This window comes from Dama dama, chromosome 1, assembly GCF_033118175.1.
Source record: "Dama dama isolate Ldn47 chromosome 1, ASM3311817v1, whole genome shotgun sequence".
NCBI classification, from domain to species: Eukaryota; Metazoa; Chordata; class Mammalia; order Artiodactyla; family Cervidae; genus Dama; species Dama dama.
Window position 1 is genome coordinate 61,155,147 of NC_083681.1, and position 21,323 is coordinate 61,176,469.

The following is a 21,323-nucleotide window of genomic DNA, read 5'->3' on the forward strand; positions in this document are numbered from 1 at the left end:
AGGCGGACACGATTGAGTAGGCACCCTCATATATATGACCATATACCTGAATACTTTGACTGTGTTAAATTGAGCCATGTTCAAACCTCATCTGAGCCACATTTGTGTATTTGCACCCAGAGACTTTTCATTGAATCTGGACCTCACTCTAGTTTAACCAAAAGAACTTGAAGTTTTAGAAAACTTGAATTTTATGTGCCACTTCTGTTACTTAATTGTTGTATAACCATGGTCAAATTACTTAGTCTCTAACGGGTCTTAACTTTCTCAACCATAAAATGGAGTTAATGGTTGTATTTACCTCACAGAGTTACCATAATGATCAAATGTTGTGACAGTATTGCAAAAGGTTTTTGAGTATTTAATGTGCCAGATACTTTGCCAGTTGATATATTTATTGTCTAAGAGTTAGCTTTTCACTTATCAATTAGTTAATTTCACATATACTGATTTTATTTTCATAATGTTTTTTCACAGATAAAATCTTATCTCCTGTTACCTAAGCTTTTTTGTTGTTGGTACATTTATTCTTTGAGCACATTAAGACCTCTGTAGTATTCCTTTGTTCATTGTTTGAGAAGGTGCAAGGTAATTATCTATTATTTATTATCTGATTACCAGATTTATTTTCTAGATATACATCTAATTTTTTTTACAGTAGTGTTTTTTATCTTTTTTGATGAGATTAAATGACAAAAATTACCTTTCACAGGAAAACTAATGCCATTTGTTGATATAAATTACAGTTCTCTGATGCAAATATCCATTGGACCTATTGCTGAAAATTGGGGGAGGAGGGACATTGATAAGGCATGAAAGTCTCATGTGTTTTTATAAACTTTTTAAAGATGTTAACTTGGGCATCAGCATATAGGTTTACACTGGGTAATTGGACCCCTTTTGTCCATATTTGTATGTTAGTATAAAGAAATTCCTATCAGACAGCATGGTAATAGCAGATACATAATGCACCTGGACAATTTTTTAACTAAAGAAAAATTTAAATGCCCAATATTTTAAAGGTAAAGTTAAAATTCTAATTTTTAATATTTTTGTACTGTTATAGGACAGGGAGCCTGGTGGGCTGCCGTCTATGGGGTCGCACAGAGTCAGACACAACTGAAGCAACTTAGCAGCAGCAGCAGTATAGTTTTAAAGACGTTGTAGAATTTCATGATAGGTAATTTTACTATGAAAGTTATCAAAAATTATGAAAATCAGGCAAAATAATATACATGATTTGAAATGTGCTGCCGATGGGTTATGTTGTACACACCATGATAACCTACCTTGTTAAATGTTTGGAAACATTAATAAGGAAGGTCATTATTGTAACTGGGTCATATTTGTAACTGGATTTACTTCTTGACAACTCCTGTTTTATGAGTTACTAGACTGTTGAACAAATAAAAAGGCAACATCCTCAAAATTAAAGAGGTTTAATAAAAAAAAATTTAGATGACACAGATATTCATTTTCAGTAAAAAGTATCTTACCATAAAATATTGTTGACAAGGACTTGTCAATATGAAGATTAACAATACTTAGTATTTTAATGTTAATATATAAACTAGTTAAGTTTTAAAAGTTCTAATTCCATGTATCTAAAAATGAATATTCTTAATATAGCTAAATGTATTGATTTTTTTCCCCATTCATCAAAGTGTTTATTTTCCTAGAAATCTTACAAGTTTGGAGGAATTTATGTTATAATCTAATCACTGTTAGTGATTGGATTATGTATGTCAGTGTAAAATAAGAAAAAAGACTAAGGCATATTTGGCTTTATGTCTTGTTTTTGTTCTCATACCAGAAGAACCACTGTCCCCATACCATTGAAGAGAATCTTAGATATACTATAGTTATCAAGCTGTGAAAAGATGAAACGGATAAATGGTAGCAACTAAAACTAAAAAAGTAATTTATGTATGTGGTATTTAGTAATGGGCCTTTAGACACCAAATTTGCTACCAAATACTTGAGGCAGATTTTATTATCTAACAACTTAGGGCAGAAGGAAAAATACATGAGAAACTTTTTGAATATATGAAATAATAATGGTCTTAGGTAGATTCATTATTGGTGGATTAGGCTACACTGGATATGTTTTTGATCCACCCTCCTTTAACCCATAGTGACTTTCATCAAATGGTTGGCTGGAATTCATTTCATAATAAAATCTTGGAGCAGATTGTAGCTGCTGAAGCTAATTGACCCAGATAGAAATTGAATCTGTTGTGTTCAAACAAAAACACTGTGTTCTGAAAGTTGGACTCGCCAGGACAAATATGTGTTAAGATGCGAAATAGTCACGTCGTTGTCCTTGTGGAATATGATTATTTATAGACACATTTCCTCACTCAGAAAAGTAGAAAAATGTCTCCTTCATGTAATCCATTGTATGTTCATTGAAAATGGAGAAATAAGTATATGAGAAATAATTGTATTGCCAAATCCTTCGATTGGAGTAGTACTTGTTTTGCACAGAGCACCATTCTCTTCTCTTGGTTTTCTTTTGTTGTTGTTATTAGAGATGTACTTTTAGACTGGATTTGACTATTCGATAAAATGTTTACAAAGATGTGCATATATTTTTGCTAAACCACTTATCATTAGTTTTGTGCACATTTATTTAAGTGGTTTGCTGCATTTCCTAGCTTCTTAAGAATATTCTTTAATGTTACCTGAATGCTGCAAATTATATTTTCTTCTTTCCTATGGCAGGCACTTCTACCTATATGATCACTTGACTTAAGATCACAGTAAAGCAAATGCTTTTGTATTTTTAAGATCACCCACAGCTTCTGCAGTCTTAGGCACTTCAGTTTCTATGAAATTGCAATGCTCCAGAATTTCATCATCGTCTCATTTTATGTTCAGACATAGCACACAAGTTGTCCATCATGAAGAATCTTAAATTCAGTTAGTATTTAAGCAGATTTTCTTAACTCTTAATAATTTTTTTAATGTTTCATAGCACTTGTAAAATATTTTGAAATAGTAACATTAATGCTAATATTCATGTAGGAAATAGTTTATCCTCTTAAATTTATATATTTTTTGTCATCTTTTTACAAACAAAAGTGGAGTTTATATATCCACTTGTCTTCATTTGTCTTAAAAAATTGTTTTTGAATTGGTATTATTTTTGCAATTTTGTTCTAAGAATATTAAAACTTTGATGGAAGATAAGCTCAGGTGATCAGGATGTTGATTCAGGTGTACTTGGCATAGCAGTTTATTAACTATGTGTTAATTATCCATGATTACTCCTGAAAAGCTATAGTGGCTTCATCTTTTAGGTTGCTTCATTAAATCATTAATTTTCTTGGTAGTAACTAAGCCTGACATAAAATTAAGTCATCTCAGTCTCCACAGATTTTTATCTTCCCATGATGTCAAGAGCATTGAGTTAGTTAATACAGGGCAATGCAACTTATTCCATGCATGTATTGACTTTTAATTTTAGAATTATTCATATTATTTTGGCTTATCTGATATTTAAGTATAACCTCATAAATGTGTGTTTTTTAATTAATTATTTAATGTTGTAGCTTACAGTTTGTATTTGCTGTGTAATAAGCCCATGTATGTATTTGAACCACTTCTTATTAACAGTTCTTTGACCTCTGGCTACATGAAGCTGCTCCAGTTTATCCAGAACATTATTTATGAGGAAGGATTTGATGGATCCAATCCCCAGGTATTGAGAAACTTCAAAACCTTTTTATAATCATGTATGTAATGTTGTTTTTAAACTCTCTAGGGCTAGAACCAGAAGGGCTTAGAATATTCAACAGTGAGCAAGCTGTTTCTAAACACAGAGGATGTAAATAAGCAGAACACACGCAGCCTTAGTTTGACTATAAATGTGCGTTTTCAATTTTTGCTAAGTTCTCAGTGGATACACAGAAAATGTTCATATGCATTGTCAACATGAATTACTTTTAAATATGTATTTGTAGTGCCTGGAATTAATAAATAACATAGCTTGAAAATTACTGTTAAATTTGCGGGACTTGTATTTTTCTATCTTAATTTTTTATAGTTATGTCAGTCAGGCCTTAATTTTGAATTATGAGTTTCAAGATTTTATTTATTATATTATGCTTTTAGTTGTCTCATTGAATAAAAGATGCATTTTTTATTTGCTACATTAAAATATTTTATATCTTAACTATTTCTCTGTAGCTCTATTTTTAAAAACTTCCTCTGGATTCCTACCATTAAAAATGTTCCGGTTAGTTTAACTTGAACAAAATGAGGGAAATTTTATTTCTAGATATCATGCCTTTCACAATTCTTCCTCAGTGATTTTAATTGCTATTGCTGCTAAAAGATTTGCATTCCATTTATATTATTTTAGCAGAATTATTTCCAGAGCACCATTATTTTTGTTGAAGAAGACAAAAAAGCCAGAAGTCTTATTTTTGGCATTATTAACCACACTTGCTCTTAATTCGTATCACAGATTTTTAAATATTCTTTAGCTTTATTGCTATATTTAACACTTTGTCCATGGCAAAAGAAATACTTTTAGAGTCTGTTTTGATCATCAGTTTAATAGCAGGTTAAAAATATTTATGTGTGTATGGTAAGGCACATATTCATTTATAGATGGTCTTTCTTGTATGTTACAGTTTTTGTGACAGCCCTTGGTATTTACTACACTTTTATTTTGGTCATTCTTGCTCCATTTTTGGTCTAGCTAAGATTTATGGGCTCCATGTCTTCTCTTTGGTGGCAGTACCCGTCTGGAGAGGTAAATTGGTCCCTGACAGACACCTCTCCCCACGCGCTCTGGTAACTATGGAAACAGGCATGTCATAACAGTTCCTGTGGTACATTGTGCAGAGCTGCTGCTCTTGTAGGATGACACATCTTCTAAGAGCAAGAAATTTTACAGAATGCAAGAAAAGCAAAGGCAATAGTAAATACCCTCATACTTACATATATAGGTATGTACACACACACACACACACACACACACACACACACACATATCCAAAGAACCCTATTATTAGAATGGAATGAAAAGCTTTTCTTACTTGTTTCTTTGAATTAACACCATTTTAAATAAATGATACTTTATTTTATGAACATTAATAGACAACAGACTGGCTTGGGTCTCTGAACCAGAGGTTCTATAACTTTCATAAAGATTAAACAGGGTTGAGAAATACATTTTTATGGTGAGTACCAGGAATGCTAAGAAATAATTTTAATTAAATATGCAAATAAGTTATTATAAATATATTTCCTATTTTATTGGAACTAAAATATAGTTAATGAATTTGTATATTTTTGAATTATGGATTACATCATTTGCTGAATTACCAAGACTGTTTATCTGTCTCAGAAACTTTAGATGACTTCCAAAAGCCACAAAAATACATCTATCAGGCACTACTTCAAAAAATATTATTCCTGAGTCAAGATAATATCCTGACACTGAAGTAAATCCTACTTTTTAAAAGGATATTTTCATCTTACTTTCTCTGTCACTACATTTGCAAATAAACTAGTTGGAGTCAACAAATGGACACTAAGGAATAGAATATTATATACTACTGTATAATTAATAATGGTAAAAGTAAAGTATTGTAGCTTATCTGTGAAGATATTTGGAGTGGGAACATTTACAAGTTGCTGTCATAATTTTATTTTTCATTTTCAGGTATCTAAGAAATAATACAATAAGTGAAATTTGAACATTGATTTTTGCTTAGAGTACCAGATTAAATATTTTAGATATTCTCTAAGGCATAAATTTATTTATTGTTCAGCTGTCAGCAAAAGTTTATTTTTTTAATTTTATTATGCCTCGCAGTATGCCCCATTATTTTATGGTATAGCAAGGAATTAGATGTTCCAAACAACACAGGAAATTTGTAACTCAGCCTTTGTTTTTACAATACTGTAAAATACAATATATACTGTACAAATACAATATATTTTTTAAAATATAAATGTATTATCTCTGCTAAGTATTATGCTCAGTTATATCTAATGTGCTATGTACCTACTTCACTTAAATATCTATCACTCATTCATTCTCTGGCTTAATCTTTTCATTCTTCCTATATGTGTATATCAGTGTACCTGTCAAAGTCACTAAACTGTGGCTGTCCTGATTCTGTACCTGACAGCAATTTTGTTATAAACTGGTGTAAACTTTTTGATCCAACAGTAGTAGGTAATGATAACTGTGGGTTAAAATACAGCTGACCTTTCTGAAATGTTGACAGGGTACACAATATGATGCTGCTCTCCTTTTACCATCAGGTTTCATTCTAATATATAGATTTTGTTTGGAAATTTTTTTTTCCAGACTGCTCATTCTTCTAGGAATCTAACTTAGGCTATAGATCATGAGATAGCAAGTTTGGGGATGAGAATATGAACCTTACTCTTTCCATTTGGTTTAAATTCCAAGTTTCTAAGTAATACAGAAAAATGAATAACCTGTTATATTTCACAGATACTTCACAGGAACTCATCAGAAATTTATTTATACTTCTAACATATACTACATTATTTTATTCAATACAGAAATACAAAGAAAGCATTTTTTATGGACTGTTGAGGATCACAACCTATGCTATCATATTGTCATCATACCCTCAAGGCAAGCAGGAAAGGAAACTGACCCAGCAGCCTTCATATTGTCATTGTGCTGTAGGTCCTTGAAGTCAAAAGGTTTTTCTCAAATGTTCTTAGACTAAATTCTTCTGTTTTAAATTTCATTCTCATAGTTTTATATAGGCTTTTGTATCACTTTATTTATTTGAGGAATTATATAGTCTCATAGGGGCTTCCCTGGTCGCTCAGTGGTAAAGAATCTGTCTGCCAGTGTAGGAGACACAAGACACTTGGATTCAATCCCTGGGTTGGGAAGATCTCCTGGAGGAGGAAATGGCAGCCCACTCCTGTATTTTTGTCTGGAGAATCCCAGGACAGAGGAGGCTGGTAGGCTATAGTCCATGGGGTCACAAAGAGTCAGACACAGCTAAGCACACACACAGGCATGCATAGTCTCATAGAGCAACATTCTGTTCTATCCTTTTTATTTTAGAGATGAGAAAACTAAGACCTAAGTAATGTATGTGTTTTGTCCAAAATCATACATCTACTTAGCTGTACAGTGCATATTTAAAAGCCTCTATTTTACCTGTCTTACTAACTACTATCTTCTTAGGTTTTCCTCTTGTAACATTTCAATGTTTTATTCATTTTCCCTACTTTCTTTTATCAACAAATCCTCCTTGGATTTACAGAAAATCACTTTCATAAATTTTATTAATGGCATTTTATAGCAGTAGCACGTTTAGGATCTTGTTTCATCAGAAATCACACCTAGAAAGTCATGTTCCAAGTCTTTGCTTTAGGAGAATAAATCTTATTTTTCCTGTTAGAATTGTAATGATTTTCCAATTATTTCATTGTGCCAGGTTTTGCTGATAGCTCCTTCCTTTGCCTGGAAATTTTGCTGAATTGCTAAGGAAAGCATTTGCAAAACATTTGTTTGGTTAGAATAACCCAAATAGTAAGATTTGTTATAAACATATCTGCTGGCAAACATTTATTGACATTCAAATTAGGTTTTACTTAATGGTTTTTCAATGCTCTTTTCCCAAGAAATATCTTTCACTGTTGTTATGACCTTAATGTCAATGGGCTCAAGTTCTAAATAAATGTTCACCTGTTTTGTGAAAAGTGTCAAATTATCATAAAAATAGCTTCAAGAAGAAAAAATAGAGGCAAGTGCAAAATGTTAAACACCAAAAAAATACATTTTTAAACTTCTTCCACACAGAATAGTAGGCAATGAACATGATAGAATTTATCTGAGAAATAGTGAGCACTCTGTAGTTTATTGTAAGACAGAATTTTGTAATGCTAAGAATGGCTTGTACGCATTCTGGTTTAGACTGTCTTTATTCTTACCTGTGATTTTTACTTTAATTGCCTCAAACATAATTCTTAGAGTAGTCACTGTTAAAATTTAGAAACTATTAAGTTTAAGGCCTGTGATACTCCTCAATTTTTCCAAAAGGAAAAAGCACAAGAAAAAAATAGTTCTGCTATTTTTAATAGTATCATAATCTTAAAGATCTCCTTTATATTGCCTTATTATTGATACTACATGAAGTTTTTTCCTACATCTGTTGACATTATCTCTCTTATCTGTTTTAAATAAAAATAAGAACTGGCAGATAAAAGTAAAAGAGGTATCCTGTCATTTACTAAACTTAATGTGTTTACCTCTTTCTCACTTTCCCTTAGAAAAAACAGAAAAACATTTTAAGAATAGGAATCCAGAATCTTGGTTCACCTTTGTGGGGAGATGATATTTGCTGTACAGAAAACTGTGACACGAGTCATAGCCTCACGAAGTTCCTCTATATACTCCGTGGACTTCTGCGAACCTCTCTTTCAGCCTGTATCATTACCATGCCAACACACCTTATCCAGGTAGGAATTTCCCAAAACTACTTTCTCCTAACTTGTGGTTCATCGTTGAGGAGCAGTATATAAATGCTTTATAAATTATTTTCATGTGTCATTTGTGTAAAAGAGATTTTAGATGCTTAAAATGCCAAAGCAGCAAGGTATCTTTTAAGATTATCCAATACTTTAGTATCTATGGTTTTAATATACAGTGAGTATATGGTAATTTCATCTTTACTAATTTTATTATAATTTTTCTTGGATTTATTGTAAACTTGGCTAATATCATTGTGACGTGAGGTTGATTTTGCTGCATATCTTTTCATTGATCATAAAACCAATCTGAATATAGATCTTGAGATATTTTTACACCTATGTATAGCAGCATTATTCACAAGACCTAAAATGTAGAAGCAGCCTGACTATTCACTGACAGCTGGATAGGCAAATGTGGCATATCCATACAACAGGATATTATTCAACCCTAAAAAGGAAGGAAATTCTGATGTGTGTTACAACAGGAGTAAATATTGAGAACATTTTGTTAAGTGAAATAAGTCAGTCATTGAAAGATAAATACTGTGAATCTACTTATATGACATACTTAGAGTAGTCAAAATTACGGAGACAGAAAGTAGAATGGTGGTTGCCAGGAGCTGACGGTGGGAGACAATGAGGACTTATTGTTTAATGGGTATGGAGTTTCAGTTTTAGAAGATGGAAAGAGTTCTGGAGATAGCTGTTGGTGATGGTAGCACATTATGAATGTATTTAATACCACTTAACTGTATACTTTAAAATGGTTAAATGATAAATTTTACACTGTATGTATTTTACCACAGTAAAAAAAAAGGGGGAAGAAAGAAGCCGATCTTAATAAGACTGGTCCCTTTCTTGCTTCTTGTTCAGATATATGTGTGTACATGTGTACCGAAAGTGCTTGCTGGTAACTCTCATTGTTATAATTGCTATGTCTTAGATATATTTTAATTGCTGTGTGTGTGTACAGATATATGTGTGTACACATGTACACACATATATCTGAACAAGAGGCAAGAAAGGGACCAGTCTTATTCATACAATTATACATATATATATATAAAATTATTCTGAAGCCACACTCTCAGAAAGAGAAGCCAATCTCCGCAGGGAAAGAAGGGTCTTTGTAAGATTTCTTCATTGATTCAAAAAAATTCTTTTCCTAAGAGTGTTCACATGGCAAGTTTGGAAGTATTTCCACAGTGAGAATGTGTGTGTGTGTGTGTGTGTGTGTACAGTATACACATATACACTATAAATGTGTGTATATACACACATAAACTGTAACATGATACTAGAAATAACTGAAATATCTGCTACAATGAAGGGAATGTGAAAGTCAAAATCACTGAAATTACTAAATCTTTTCTAATGAACATACTAAAACATTTTGATTTGGAGTAAATTATAGCAGAGAAGTTTTGAGGTTTGTTTTACCTCTCTGAGACATAGCAATTATAACAATGAGAGTTACCAGCAAGCACTTTCGGTCAGGACCTAACAATTCTTATAGAATTTTTAAGTAAATGCTATTGTTGTCTTCATTTTACTTATAAGGAAACTGAAATACAGAGAAACTAAGAAATTAGATCAAAGTTAAATACTTGAAAAACCATAATTTGAACCCAGAAAATCAGATTCTAGAATCATATTATAGGAAAATAAGGGTTCACCTGAGCTAGGCTCCTGTCCTTGGATATGTTAAGCATTATCCCTGTTTTACAACTGAGATCTGAACTTAAATGACATATTCAAGCAAGTCAAAGAAACAAGGACTATATACTTGGTGACACTCCGTGGGTCCATGAGAACTTTACATTTAGTTAAATTAACAGAAATATAACAGATACAGTTGAAATTTGGAGGTCTATAAAGAGTCTAGTACTTGAATAAGAATAAACATATAAACCAACAGAATAGAATTGAGAGTTTAGAAATAGACCCAGGCGTCTATGCTCAACCAGTTTTCAACAACGGCACCAAGACCATTCAATAGAAAGAGAACAGCCTTTCAACAAATGGCATTGGACCACTTGCTAGCTACAGGCAAAAGAATGAACTTGGATCCTTACCTCACATCATACACAAAAAATAATTCAGAATGAATCAAAGACTTAAATTTAAGAACCAAAACAATTATGAAATAAATATATGAATATATGTGATTTTAAAATTTATTCCAAAGGTGCCTATGCAATAAAGAAGAGAAAGAAAAAAAAATTTTAAAGCCATTTTTGGTAGTGATCATCCTTGGTATTTCGAGAAGAGATTCCAAACCTATTGTGAATATTTGTGACAGTGATTTCTCTAGCCTCTGTCTAAGGGAAGAGGAGTAATATTATAAGAAGACCTTAGATCATCCAGTATTCACCACTGATTAAACAATGGTTGAGATGATAAGGTAAACTGGATGTCTGAACATTAACCAGTGTTTGAATTTTGGTATTTTATAGATGTGTTTAAATTCTTGTATTACTGAAAAAGATGTAGTTTAAATTATACATTTTTAAATACCAGTTAAGAGACTATTTTGAAGTAGAAATAGGAAAAGATATGGTCAGACTTTGGTGATAAATACACCAGTCTATTCCCTGAACAGTTTTGCCTAGATATCATATAGTAGTCTTGTAGTCCTAATATCACTGGAGTTATTTTAAAAAAGTATTCTTGTTCTTTGAGCACGACACCTGACCATGTTTTGTTTTTGTTTTTTTATCGAAATACATAGGAGAAAATGTAAAACTTAACAGTTTGCTAAAACCAGCCATGATACGTAATAAATAGTGGATAAAACTGTAACTCTTAAAGACTGGCAAGGAAAATCACAACGGTTAGGCCAAGAGAATAAAAAGTGCTTACAAAGCTAATCAAAGACATATGCATATACAGAATCAGGAAACTGTGAGTGTGTTTTTTAAAAACTTACACAGTGATTTCTACAGGCCGGTTGCAGTCCTGAGATCTTTTCAAATATTAACTCATTTAATCCTTATATTACTATCATTATCATTTAGTCCTATATTGTTGGTGCTGTCATTATTTCCATTTTACAAATAAGAAACAAGGGACCAAAAATTATAGTGACTTGCCCAAGATCATACAACTAGTGCAATGGCAAGATTTAGATCTAAGCAGTTCCCCCTTCAATTACCATACTCAACTACCATGCTATTCTGCTTGTTCAATGAAGTACTAAATAGGGCCAAAATTAAGAAGCAAACTGTGCACAAAGTAGCATTCAGTGATAGAAAGAACCTGGGCCTTGGAGGGAGATAGACCCAATTAGTTATATGGTTTAGTCAAGTCTAACTTTCTCAGCCTCAGCTTTTTCTTTCGTAAAAATTCAGAACATTAGCAATAACATGGACTGACTCGGTGCTGGCACATGGAAGGCACTCATTACATGTTAACAATTGTCACCTTCACTATTATTACTTAAACAGACCTCCAAAACTGAGAATTTGAACAGAGATCAGAGGTATGAAAACTAAGGTATGTAAGTGCATCAAAGCAACAGACATCTTCAGCTTTCTGCCTCTTTTCATGAAGAACACTTACAAGATCTTCTCACAGGCGAGATAGGTTAGGAAGCATGGCTGACGTCTGATGGCCACTGAAGTCTTAGTAACATCCCCTTGTTGTAACATGACTCTTTTTAACATCATGCAGTAGCTTCCTCTCAATTATGACCAGTGTCACCCCTGAAGACTCTAAGTCAAACTTTAAATGGTGATTGAATAATTTAGCTTATTCAATCAACAAATGTTTGTTGCAGGTACTATTCTAGGCATCCTTGGGGTTATAGTAGTGAATAAAACAAGCAAGGTCCCATCCTCCTGAAATTTTTTTCAATGTGAAAGATAGGATGGATGGAGCAGATGATTCATATATGTATGTATTTTGGATGCTTGAGCTTGATATTTGATAGTAAAGTGGATTTTTGCAAGAAATAGAAATGTAGTTTGATATCCTTGGAAATACTGTCATATAATTAAACACCTATAGGAAACAGAATTGTGATACCTTTATTTGAATATGTTATGTTAAGTAACACTAGATTAAAAATATATAAAATATCTATTCCTCATAGACTGGAAAAACAGCCAATCAGTGTTCTTACTTTAGTTATTAGCATTCTGTCAGACTTGTACAGTAATGATTAGTTACCCTTTATTGTACTTTTGGCATGCTTCCCATGTTTAATTTCATTGTAGAGAAGGAACACATAGTTAAGGAAATTACCAAGAGGGGAAAAAGTTAAAACAGGAAAAATAATGACATAGATTCAAAACTGATTTTAACTTGTTATAATAAGACTTTTGCAAGTAGAGTGAAAAAGAATTGTATTTGAACTATTTTGTGTTCAGCCTCACAACTTTGACCTATTTCCTTTGGGTTAAAGATTATTTTCATCACCGCACAGGAACTAGCAAGCATACATAAAAACAAATGCATAAAAATGAATTCTAAATATCTGTTAGCTGAAAACACTAAAGTTATTCATCAAATATAGTATGATTGACTTAAAGTATATATACATGTATAGTCCTAAACAGTTTTCCCTGTGAAGTAGTGTTATTACTCATATTGTGTCTTGCTAGAATATCATTTTATTATCTACCCAAAGACACTTTATTAAAAATGTACGTGAAAATGGCCAAGTTAAATACAGACTTTGTTACACGCTGAACTGTGGAGTAAAGTGTCGTTAGAGGAGCAAAGCCACGGACGGCTCCCCTATATTCCAGCATTACTCCGTTCCCAGATCCCTGCTGTGTAGTTGTTCCACTCGCCAAGAAGCCTGTTAAAGAGCCCCCAAGAGCATGTGTACAGCCCTCCATGTTAATAGTTAATTGGTGAGGATGGCAAGATGAGAGGACAGCCGAACATGTGGTCTCTCAGACTCAAGCAGTAGACAGACCTTTAGTTATAATAACAGCAGCTGCTCACATTCTCACAACTCAACTGTTCAAAACTCTGCTGTCGAGTGAAGGTTGTCGTGGATTGAAAAAGAAAGAGGAGAGGTTACATCTAAGAGAAGTAATTAAAACCCTACCTTGAAACTCTTCCTTCCTATTATCTTAAGTAAGAGAATATTATTTCATCTTTGAAAAGCTTAAGTATAAATTTCCACATTAAAGGTTGTTACATTTCAGCTACATTGAACATTCTGCTGTGTTTTTTTTTTTCATTTACTGTTAGAAACACAAATGTGTGTACACCTTTCGAAATTTTTTAATGAGTTTTTTTTTTTTAAACACAATTATAATTTTGAAGCTGTTACCATAGAATACTGTTTGATTTCCATATCTGGTAAGATATGAAACTGTAATGTTTTCTGGTCTTATTATAAATGAGAACTGGCTTACTAGTAGCAAAATTTGTTATCCATTTCCAAATTATACAAATATTTTGTGCCTTAATATTATTTTTATTTCCCAGTGAAAGTTCTGCTTAAGAAAAATGGTGACCAATAACATTTATTTTTTTTTGGAGATAGATACTTAGGTTCATGCCTTATTTTGACTATACTGATGATGTGAAAAGAAAATAAATTTCCCCTAGCTTATGCATTTTATTTTCACAATCTGTGACAGGTTGTTCTTGAGTTGTATTTTTTATTGATTGAAATTACTTTTACCTGAAACTGTCAGGAAATAAATATCAAAGCACTTACAGTTGTAATTAAAATAGGAAAGGTTATTTTTCTATACCTTTCTCACAGCTTTCCTTTCAAAAAGAAAATTTACTTTTCATCACTGCTAATCTATTCAAGCTGTCACAATCTACACTTCCAAGGAATTTTTAAATGTAAACAACCCAATAAATTTTTCCTTAACTATAATAATCCAGGAATGAAAACTTCCTTGACATTACTGATGATAAAATATGAAATAAGATTTTCTCATTCTATCATAATTCTTAGTATTGCAAGTATTTAATGTATTTGCTATTGAACATTAGTTGGTAAACTACTTAAACTTTCATTTATTCAGAGCAGATTTCAGGTTTGAAGCTGGCCTGTAATATATTTTTATTGGTCATCATTGGCACTTGGTCAGTAATAGACTATTCAGTTTCTATCATATAGCCACTATTTTCCAACAATTTGATCTGTGGATTGCCCTCCCCCTACCCCACCCCCAGCTCAGTCACTGCAGAAAACTATCACTGACACTATTTTGCTTAAACCAAAGAAAATTCTTTTTCTGAAGAAAAGCAGGAAGAAAAGGCCCTTGTTATATATCTCTTGAAAGTTGAGTGGAGTTTTATTTAGTATGTTATTTTAATTGATATATTTTCAAATCTATCTTCTTTAATATCAATATATAAAAACTTTGAACCCACTGAAGTGAATCATACAGTATGTTGCAGTGTAGAGAAATTCAGAACAGACATTTTCACATCCATAAACTTTTGTGTTCATGCTGAGTATTTTAGCAACTAAACTCTAAATCAAGCAATGGACAACTTTCGAACTAATTGTTAATATGGGATTATGAAATGTGGACCCCAGTAACCTTGTGAATTTCTCTCAGTGTGAAATCTTTTATTCTTAAAACAAACTAAGAATAATTGTATGGTAAGGGAATAACAGACTCTTGTGAGTTTAAAAATATAAAACTTTGGAAAATATTTTTATGTAATTGTTGCTATGAGCATCATTATAGAAAGGCATAACAACACCTTCTGCCATATAATTTAATCTATCTTTAGTGGCCTTTTTAAATGTACTTAATAAGGAGAATTATTATTTGAAGTGGTCTTTTTAGAGGCAGTTTATTAAGAATATTTAAGGATGAAAATTACAGATTTAATCTCTTGATCATGACTATCAATTACTAAAGGATAAAGTGAGATTTTCTGGGTAACAGATTTTCATACTCTCAACTAAGAACCTGCCTTTATTTTTCTAGATCTTCTCAACTGGTCTGATACAGTTTGTAAGAAATTAATATTTTAAAAGTTTAAATAGAAATAATTTTTTTAAATGAAATGAATCATGTTAAATTCATTTTAATTTTACACCATATGTGTCCAGTCTTTGAAAATTTAGTAGCTTCATACAAGTTTGGTTGGGTTGTAAGCAGAATCTGTTATTTTTTGTACAATAACAAATAACAGAACTGTGTTTCAAGTACTTCTATACACTTGTGTTTACAGATTTTTATAGCTCATATTTTATATTGCACAATGTAGTATCTGATTAATTTTTAAATCAAATCTTAGCTTGTATGCATTATACATATACATCTAATTTACTTTCTTGATCAAGAATGTTTGAAAGTTTTTACATAGATAAACTCCAAATTGCTTATTAGTTTCTGTCTATATAGAGGATTAGGAACAGTATATCTGCCATTGGTTCTTAATATGCATATTAAATAAGGACAGCATACTTAAAATTCTCAGTAAGATTCATATGTATCTTCAAAAGAAAAAAAAACAGTCATTTAGAAGCCTCTTATTATAATTAACCAAAGCATATTCAATAAGGCATATAATGAAAAATAATTTTGGTTTTAAAGACTTTTTTGCTTTGCCTGAAATTACTTTATGAAGTTTTGGTTCATATAACAATTCATACCACAGTACCTTATAGTGGTGATGGTCATTAAAGTACAAAATTTTCAAATATATCAATGATAGAAATAGTGAAATATCTCATCACAGTATGGAGATTGAGTCATCTGTTCAGGCATATGGAATCTTTGGCTGCTGGACTGCATAGTCTTTATAATGCCCAGTGTCCAGGCGTGGACACAACTGTTCTGGGCGCAGAATCGGAACGGGACTCTGCATTTTGTCTCCTTGAACATGGTAGAAGGGGAAAAAGGGAAGGATCCCTAACATTATTTTTATTATAGACTCGACTCTACTACATCACTTTTTTTTGTATACAGGAAAGAAGTACAACTTTATTTAATTTTGTATTTATTTTACAAATAGAATTACTAAGCTTTTTATCTTTAGTGTTACAAGCTTTCTGAAAAATACCTGTGAGAAAATGCAAGTCTTGAAATATTCCTACTTAAATACTTGCATGCATACCTTCCCTTAAAGAAAGATTACTGTCTTCAAAAGAAGGGTGATACTTATTTCTTAATATTGAGACAAAACATGCTTGTAACAAATTATAATTTAAAGCTGTTTAAGTACCAGGTCGTATATTATATCCTAAACATTATATTTTAGCCCTTTGCTGTTAATTGCATTATTATTACTATATAAAGATTTCCTGCTTCTTTAATAATGTTTTCACACCCTATGTAGTTAATCTTTAATGTTGGGGAGGACAGGGGGAGAGATTAAATTAGCCTTGTAACCTCTCTCTCTTCCAGGTTGATGGTGGAAAATAAAAGCTCTTAGCCACAAAATGTAACACTTAGAATTAATATTTAATTAGACTAGCAAATTGTACACTGTGGCTGAAAGCTTCCAAAGAGTTGTTAGTGCCACAATTGACCTACAGGTTTAATAATAACTCACTTCTAGAAGCAAGTGCCAGTTCAGCATAGTAGAGCCACTGTAAGAAAGTCCTGAGAGATTAAAATCAGCAAACCAAATGGCAGGCAGGGATTCCTGGGATGGAGCCTTCTGGAAAGCTGGGAGCTGGAATAGCTTTTAAGCCAGGATTCAGATGAGAACAGTGGGTGAAAAAGCTGATCCCTCCTGTTCTGGGAGCTTCTGGTTGTAGGCCAAAATCTTAGAACAGATTTTTACTAAATGTTTTTGCTGCAGCTATTAACTTACATTGAAAATCAAACATTGAATAATTTTTCTGTAAAATTTAACAAAATTTTTGTGTAAACATTAGTTCTTAATTTCTTAACATATTAGTACATAATATCTGTAAACTCAGATCATTAGATTATCAGAGAGGTTTGGCGCTGTACATCTATGCTGTTTTGCTGTGACATGCTGTTTCCTTGTTCCCTGTATAGTTGATTTATATGGTTCATTTCTATATTATTTCATTACAGGGCATTATGCAGTGCCTGAGAAAGAGATTGTGAAGTCTGTAGCCCAAGAAATTTTTTTTCCTTCCAGAAGGTTTATGTGTCAATAAACATAAATCAAGTGCATTTTTAATTTTTAAAGATGGACTATAAAAGTAGTGCTGTATTTGTTTATGCTTATATTGCAATTAAATTATAAGGTAAATAATTGGACCTCCTAGTGAAACATTGGATTCTTACATCTCTGAGAAATTAATCTGGTGAAAAAAAATAGGATACCATGAGTTTGAAAATGTACAAATACAAAACAGCCAACTAAAAAAAAGACACACCTTACATAATTTATTGGTTTTATCTTAAATAATTAAAGGAAAGCTAGTTATTAGTTACAAATTCAAGCAGGTGAGAAGCTTGCCAGCAGAGGGAGTAGTCCTGTCTTCCGTCAGGTTCCCATCACTTTCCCACCTGCCTCAGCTTTTTTCCCAGCCAGTCTCCCATCTGGACCTGGCTCTGTCAGTCTGTTCCTGATGACAGGCTATAATTTTATACTCAATATGGGATTATTCTAAGCTGATTTTAAACTTTAGTATCTTTAACCTACTACTGCATCCCACACATCAGCTGGAGGCTCTGTTTGATATTTGGATATCAGCAATTGTTTTTCCAGGCAGGGTGTGAGCCTTTGGACATCCGCAAATTGCATTTTAAGGGTTTCATGTGTAAAGTAGTGAGCAAAAAACTTCTGACTTAGGAAGTTACTCATAAAAGATTTAACAATACAAGCAAATTTCCATGTGAATAATTTCTATAATATGAAACTAGATGATATATAGTTTATTAAAACTAAAATTAATTTTGAATATTGTGCCATTAACTGTTCAGCCTATTCATTACAGTATTTTGTTCAGTCCATTTATAAGGGTTTTCAGAATGCATATTTTTTTTAATGTTTCATAATAGCATACTAAAAAATAAAACTGATGTAAACAAATGTTCTGCAAAAGCATGTAGTATTTATTTGAGACCAATGTACATGGAAATAATATTTCTGAAAATAATATCATGTGTTATGTTAAAAATGCTTCAGTTTTAAGCCAGCAATTTCACACCAAAATTTAGAATATTAGTATTTGATCACATAGAAAATATCTAAAATATGGCTCCATTGCTTAATCTTAGTAAAATTTGGCATCGTACTCAGCAGTTTCTTTTGCCCTTGAGGTTAGCTACTTTGTGGATATGTTTTAAGCATTAAAAAAAGGAGCCAAAATATGTTTGTTTTATGATTTCCCTATATGAATATTGGTATACAGTACTACCAAGAAAATGTTGCAGTTAGAATGTTTTAATTTACAAAAGCCCCTCCATATTTTAAAATTAACTGTGTGACTTTGATAAAGTTCAGTATTAAATCTGTAAAAGCTTAATTTAATACCCTCACTAAGAGGTTAATATTATTATGTATTAGCATACGTTTTAATAAAATTATATTTTTTTAAACCCAAAATAATTATGAATATGACTATTTCCCCATTGTCAATTTTTTTTTATCAAATAATAATCTAATCCATAGAAGTAAGTGGCAAGTCTGGGGAAGGTGAGGGAAGGCGTGTAAAAAGCTACAAACTGTATAACTTTTAATTTTATTATTTCATAAGTTTGATTTCAGTTGAATGGAGAACTTAATAAGCATGGGAAAACAAATACCTCATTAAACATCCTAGGTTTATCCTTTCATTCAAGCTTGTTTTTTTTTTTATTACATGACCACGAAAATGTTATGAGTTGTAGTATGTGTTTCTAATATCGTTTTTCAGGATATGTTATTATAACTTGAGCAGTTAAGTAAAATACTTGCTTTTCTTGTGGTGATTCCCTCCCCACAATAGACACACACATCATGTCACATGGTAGGGTCAAACATAAAGTAGCATAAATATTTCTATTTTAACTTCATTATTAACTTAATAGTGCTTTTGTGCTGTTGTAGTCCCAAATCTGATGTGTGCCATACTTGAATGGAGCTCTGTCCTTCATATAGCATGTTTTCTCTTTTTCTCATTTGAGTAACCCAAGAACTTATTCTAATTTGAGGCATTGCATAAATGCTTTATGTCAGTTGATTTATTCCTTTCAGGCTTCTTGATAATTAAGTGATTAGTTAATTACTTTTTAACTTTCTTGTTAAAATCTTTCCTGGAAGTATATTTTGTATTGGTGCAAACTATCTCTTTTATGTTGCTGAGGTAATTAGGTCCCAGTAAGGAGGGAAATACTTAGGGTTTGATATAGTCTGACTGTTACTTGGTTACTCTGAATAAGTATCTCAACTATTTTTATTAGAAAATGAAGGGAGCTTTTGATGGCAGTAGTTGAATTTTTATTTCTTAACAAAACAGAGTTCATGATTTTGACTTTATGAGCTTTGAATTGGAAAAGGGCGTTAAACTAACCTTCCTTTATTTAAAATCCATTTAATGGATTTGGCGATTCCTAGTAAAAAGAGGTTCCCATTCTATACAAGCAAATAGGAAACATTCTATAAAACCAAACAAGAAACAATCAAAACAAAAACTCTGTAAAGTTTTTCTGTGAAGTTAAAATTGGAGTAAGAAGGTAGTCAACTGGGCATTCTAGTGTGCCTTTTTAATCTGCAACATCATTTGACATAATTTAGATTTCAGTAATTAAGAAATTACATTGCAACAGAAAGTTTTTAAGAACCTTTTTTGTAACTTAACACAATGCTATTTGAGATTGCCAGCAAACTCTTAAAACTCCTGGACCCTGGCTCTCTTCTCTTCTGGCTTCCCTCCTAGTCATGTCTTGGCTACTATCCAGAGCTGACAACTTTCACCCAGGACTGAAGGGGAGATTTGTCTAGTGTAAGAAAGATTTTTGAGTCATCCTAGATTTTCTCATCCAGATGGGCAAGTAGGAGGGGTGGCAGTATCATTGTATATATGTGGGTGATATCATTATGCCATGCATGCAGTGTAGCAATTAATTTACTCATACTTCTGGGTTCCGAATATCCTTCTTCAGATGTTCCTTACTGGCAACTATATTGTGTTAACTTCAAAATTAATACAAAAATTATTCACAATTTATGTCTAAGTAAGGGATGCACAAATACCTTTACTTCTCCATTTCTAAATATATACGTATACTGTACCAAAAAGGTTTCACATCTTAGCTAGTAACATAAAAACACTTAGAATCTTTTAATATGAGAATATAGAAGTTCTAGTTTCAAGATCTCTGCTAAAATCATTATGCTAAAGCTGTCTGAATGTTTCGGGTTATAATAAGGCAATTTATTATCCATAGTGTGTTCTTCCTAGAGTGAATTGTTATTATTATGCTTTTAAGGGTTTTTAAAAGCAGTCTATTTTAGATTCTTTTAAATAAATTTACCTACCTTTTATCTAAAAGATCATTTAGTATTCATGTTATGATTTGAAAGATCTTCTGACAAGAGTAGTTTTAAGATATGATTACATCAATATACCACACTCCCTGTGAACCTTGGAGGTGAAGAAGTAACTTCAACACTATTTGAACTTTTGAAAAGTAAGTACATTTACATGCTCAAATATCTTTTACGCTCTTCCAAATAACTGGAAGACTGAAATGAGTTTATAATTAAGATAAAGTTTTATCTCATTCAGAAACTTAGAGGTTATTTTCATTTAATTTCTTGTGCTTTTTATTTTATGGGCATTTTTCAAATTCTATAGAACTTTCACAATTAATCTTGTTTGCCATATTACATAAACTGTTTTCCAAAATTGCTGTGCAGAAAGCAGTAAAGTCACTGTTAAATGTAACTTATTTTATGGTAATATTAGAAAGTTTATTCTTGTTCTGATA

At 31.9% G+C, this 21,323-nt stretch overlaps 1 protein-coding gene across 2 annotated transcripts in view; it reads left to right on the top strand.

Moving 5' to 3' along the window:
- Window positions 1-21,323, top strand: part of ELP4 (elongator acetyltransferase complex subunit 4) — a 225,699-nt gene that overhangs the window by 70,256 nt on the left and 134,120 nt on the right. For both annotated transcript variants that reach the window (XM_061151202.1, XM_061151213.1), the window contains exons 6-7: window positions 3,619-3,703; window positions 8,287-8,475. In XM_061151202.1, coding sequence (XP_061007185.1) covers window positions 3,619-3,703; window positions 8,287-8,475 — 274 coding nt within the window. The remainder of the gene's footprint in view (window positions 1-3,618; window positions 3,704-8,286; window positions 8,476-21,323) is intronic.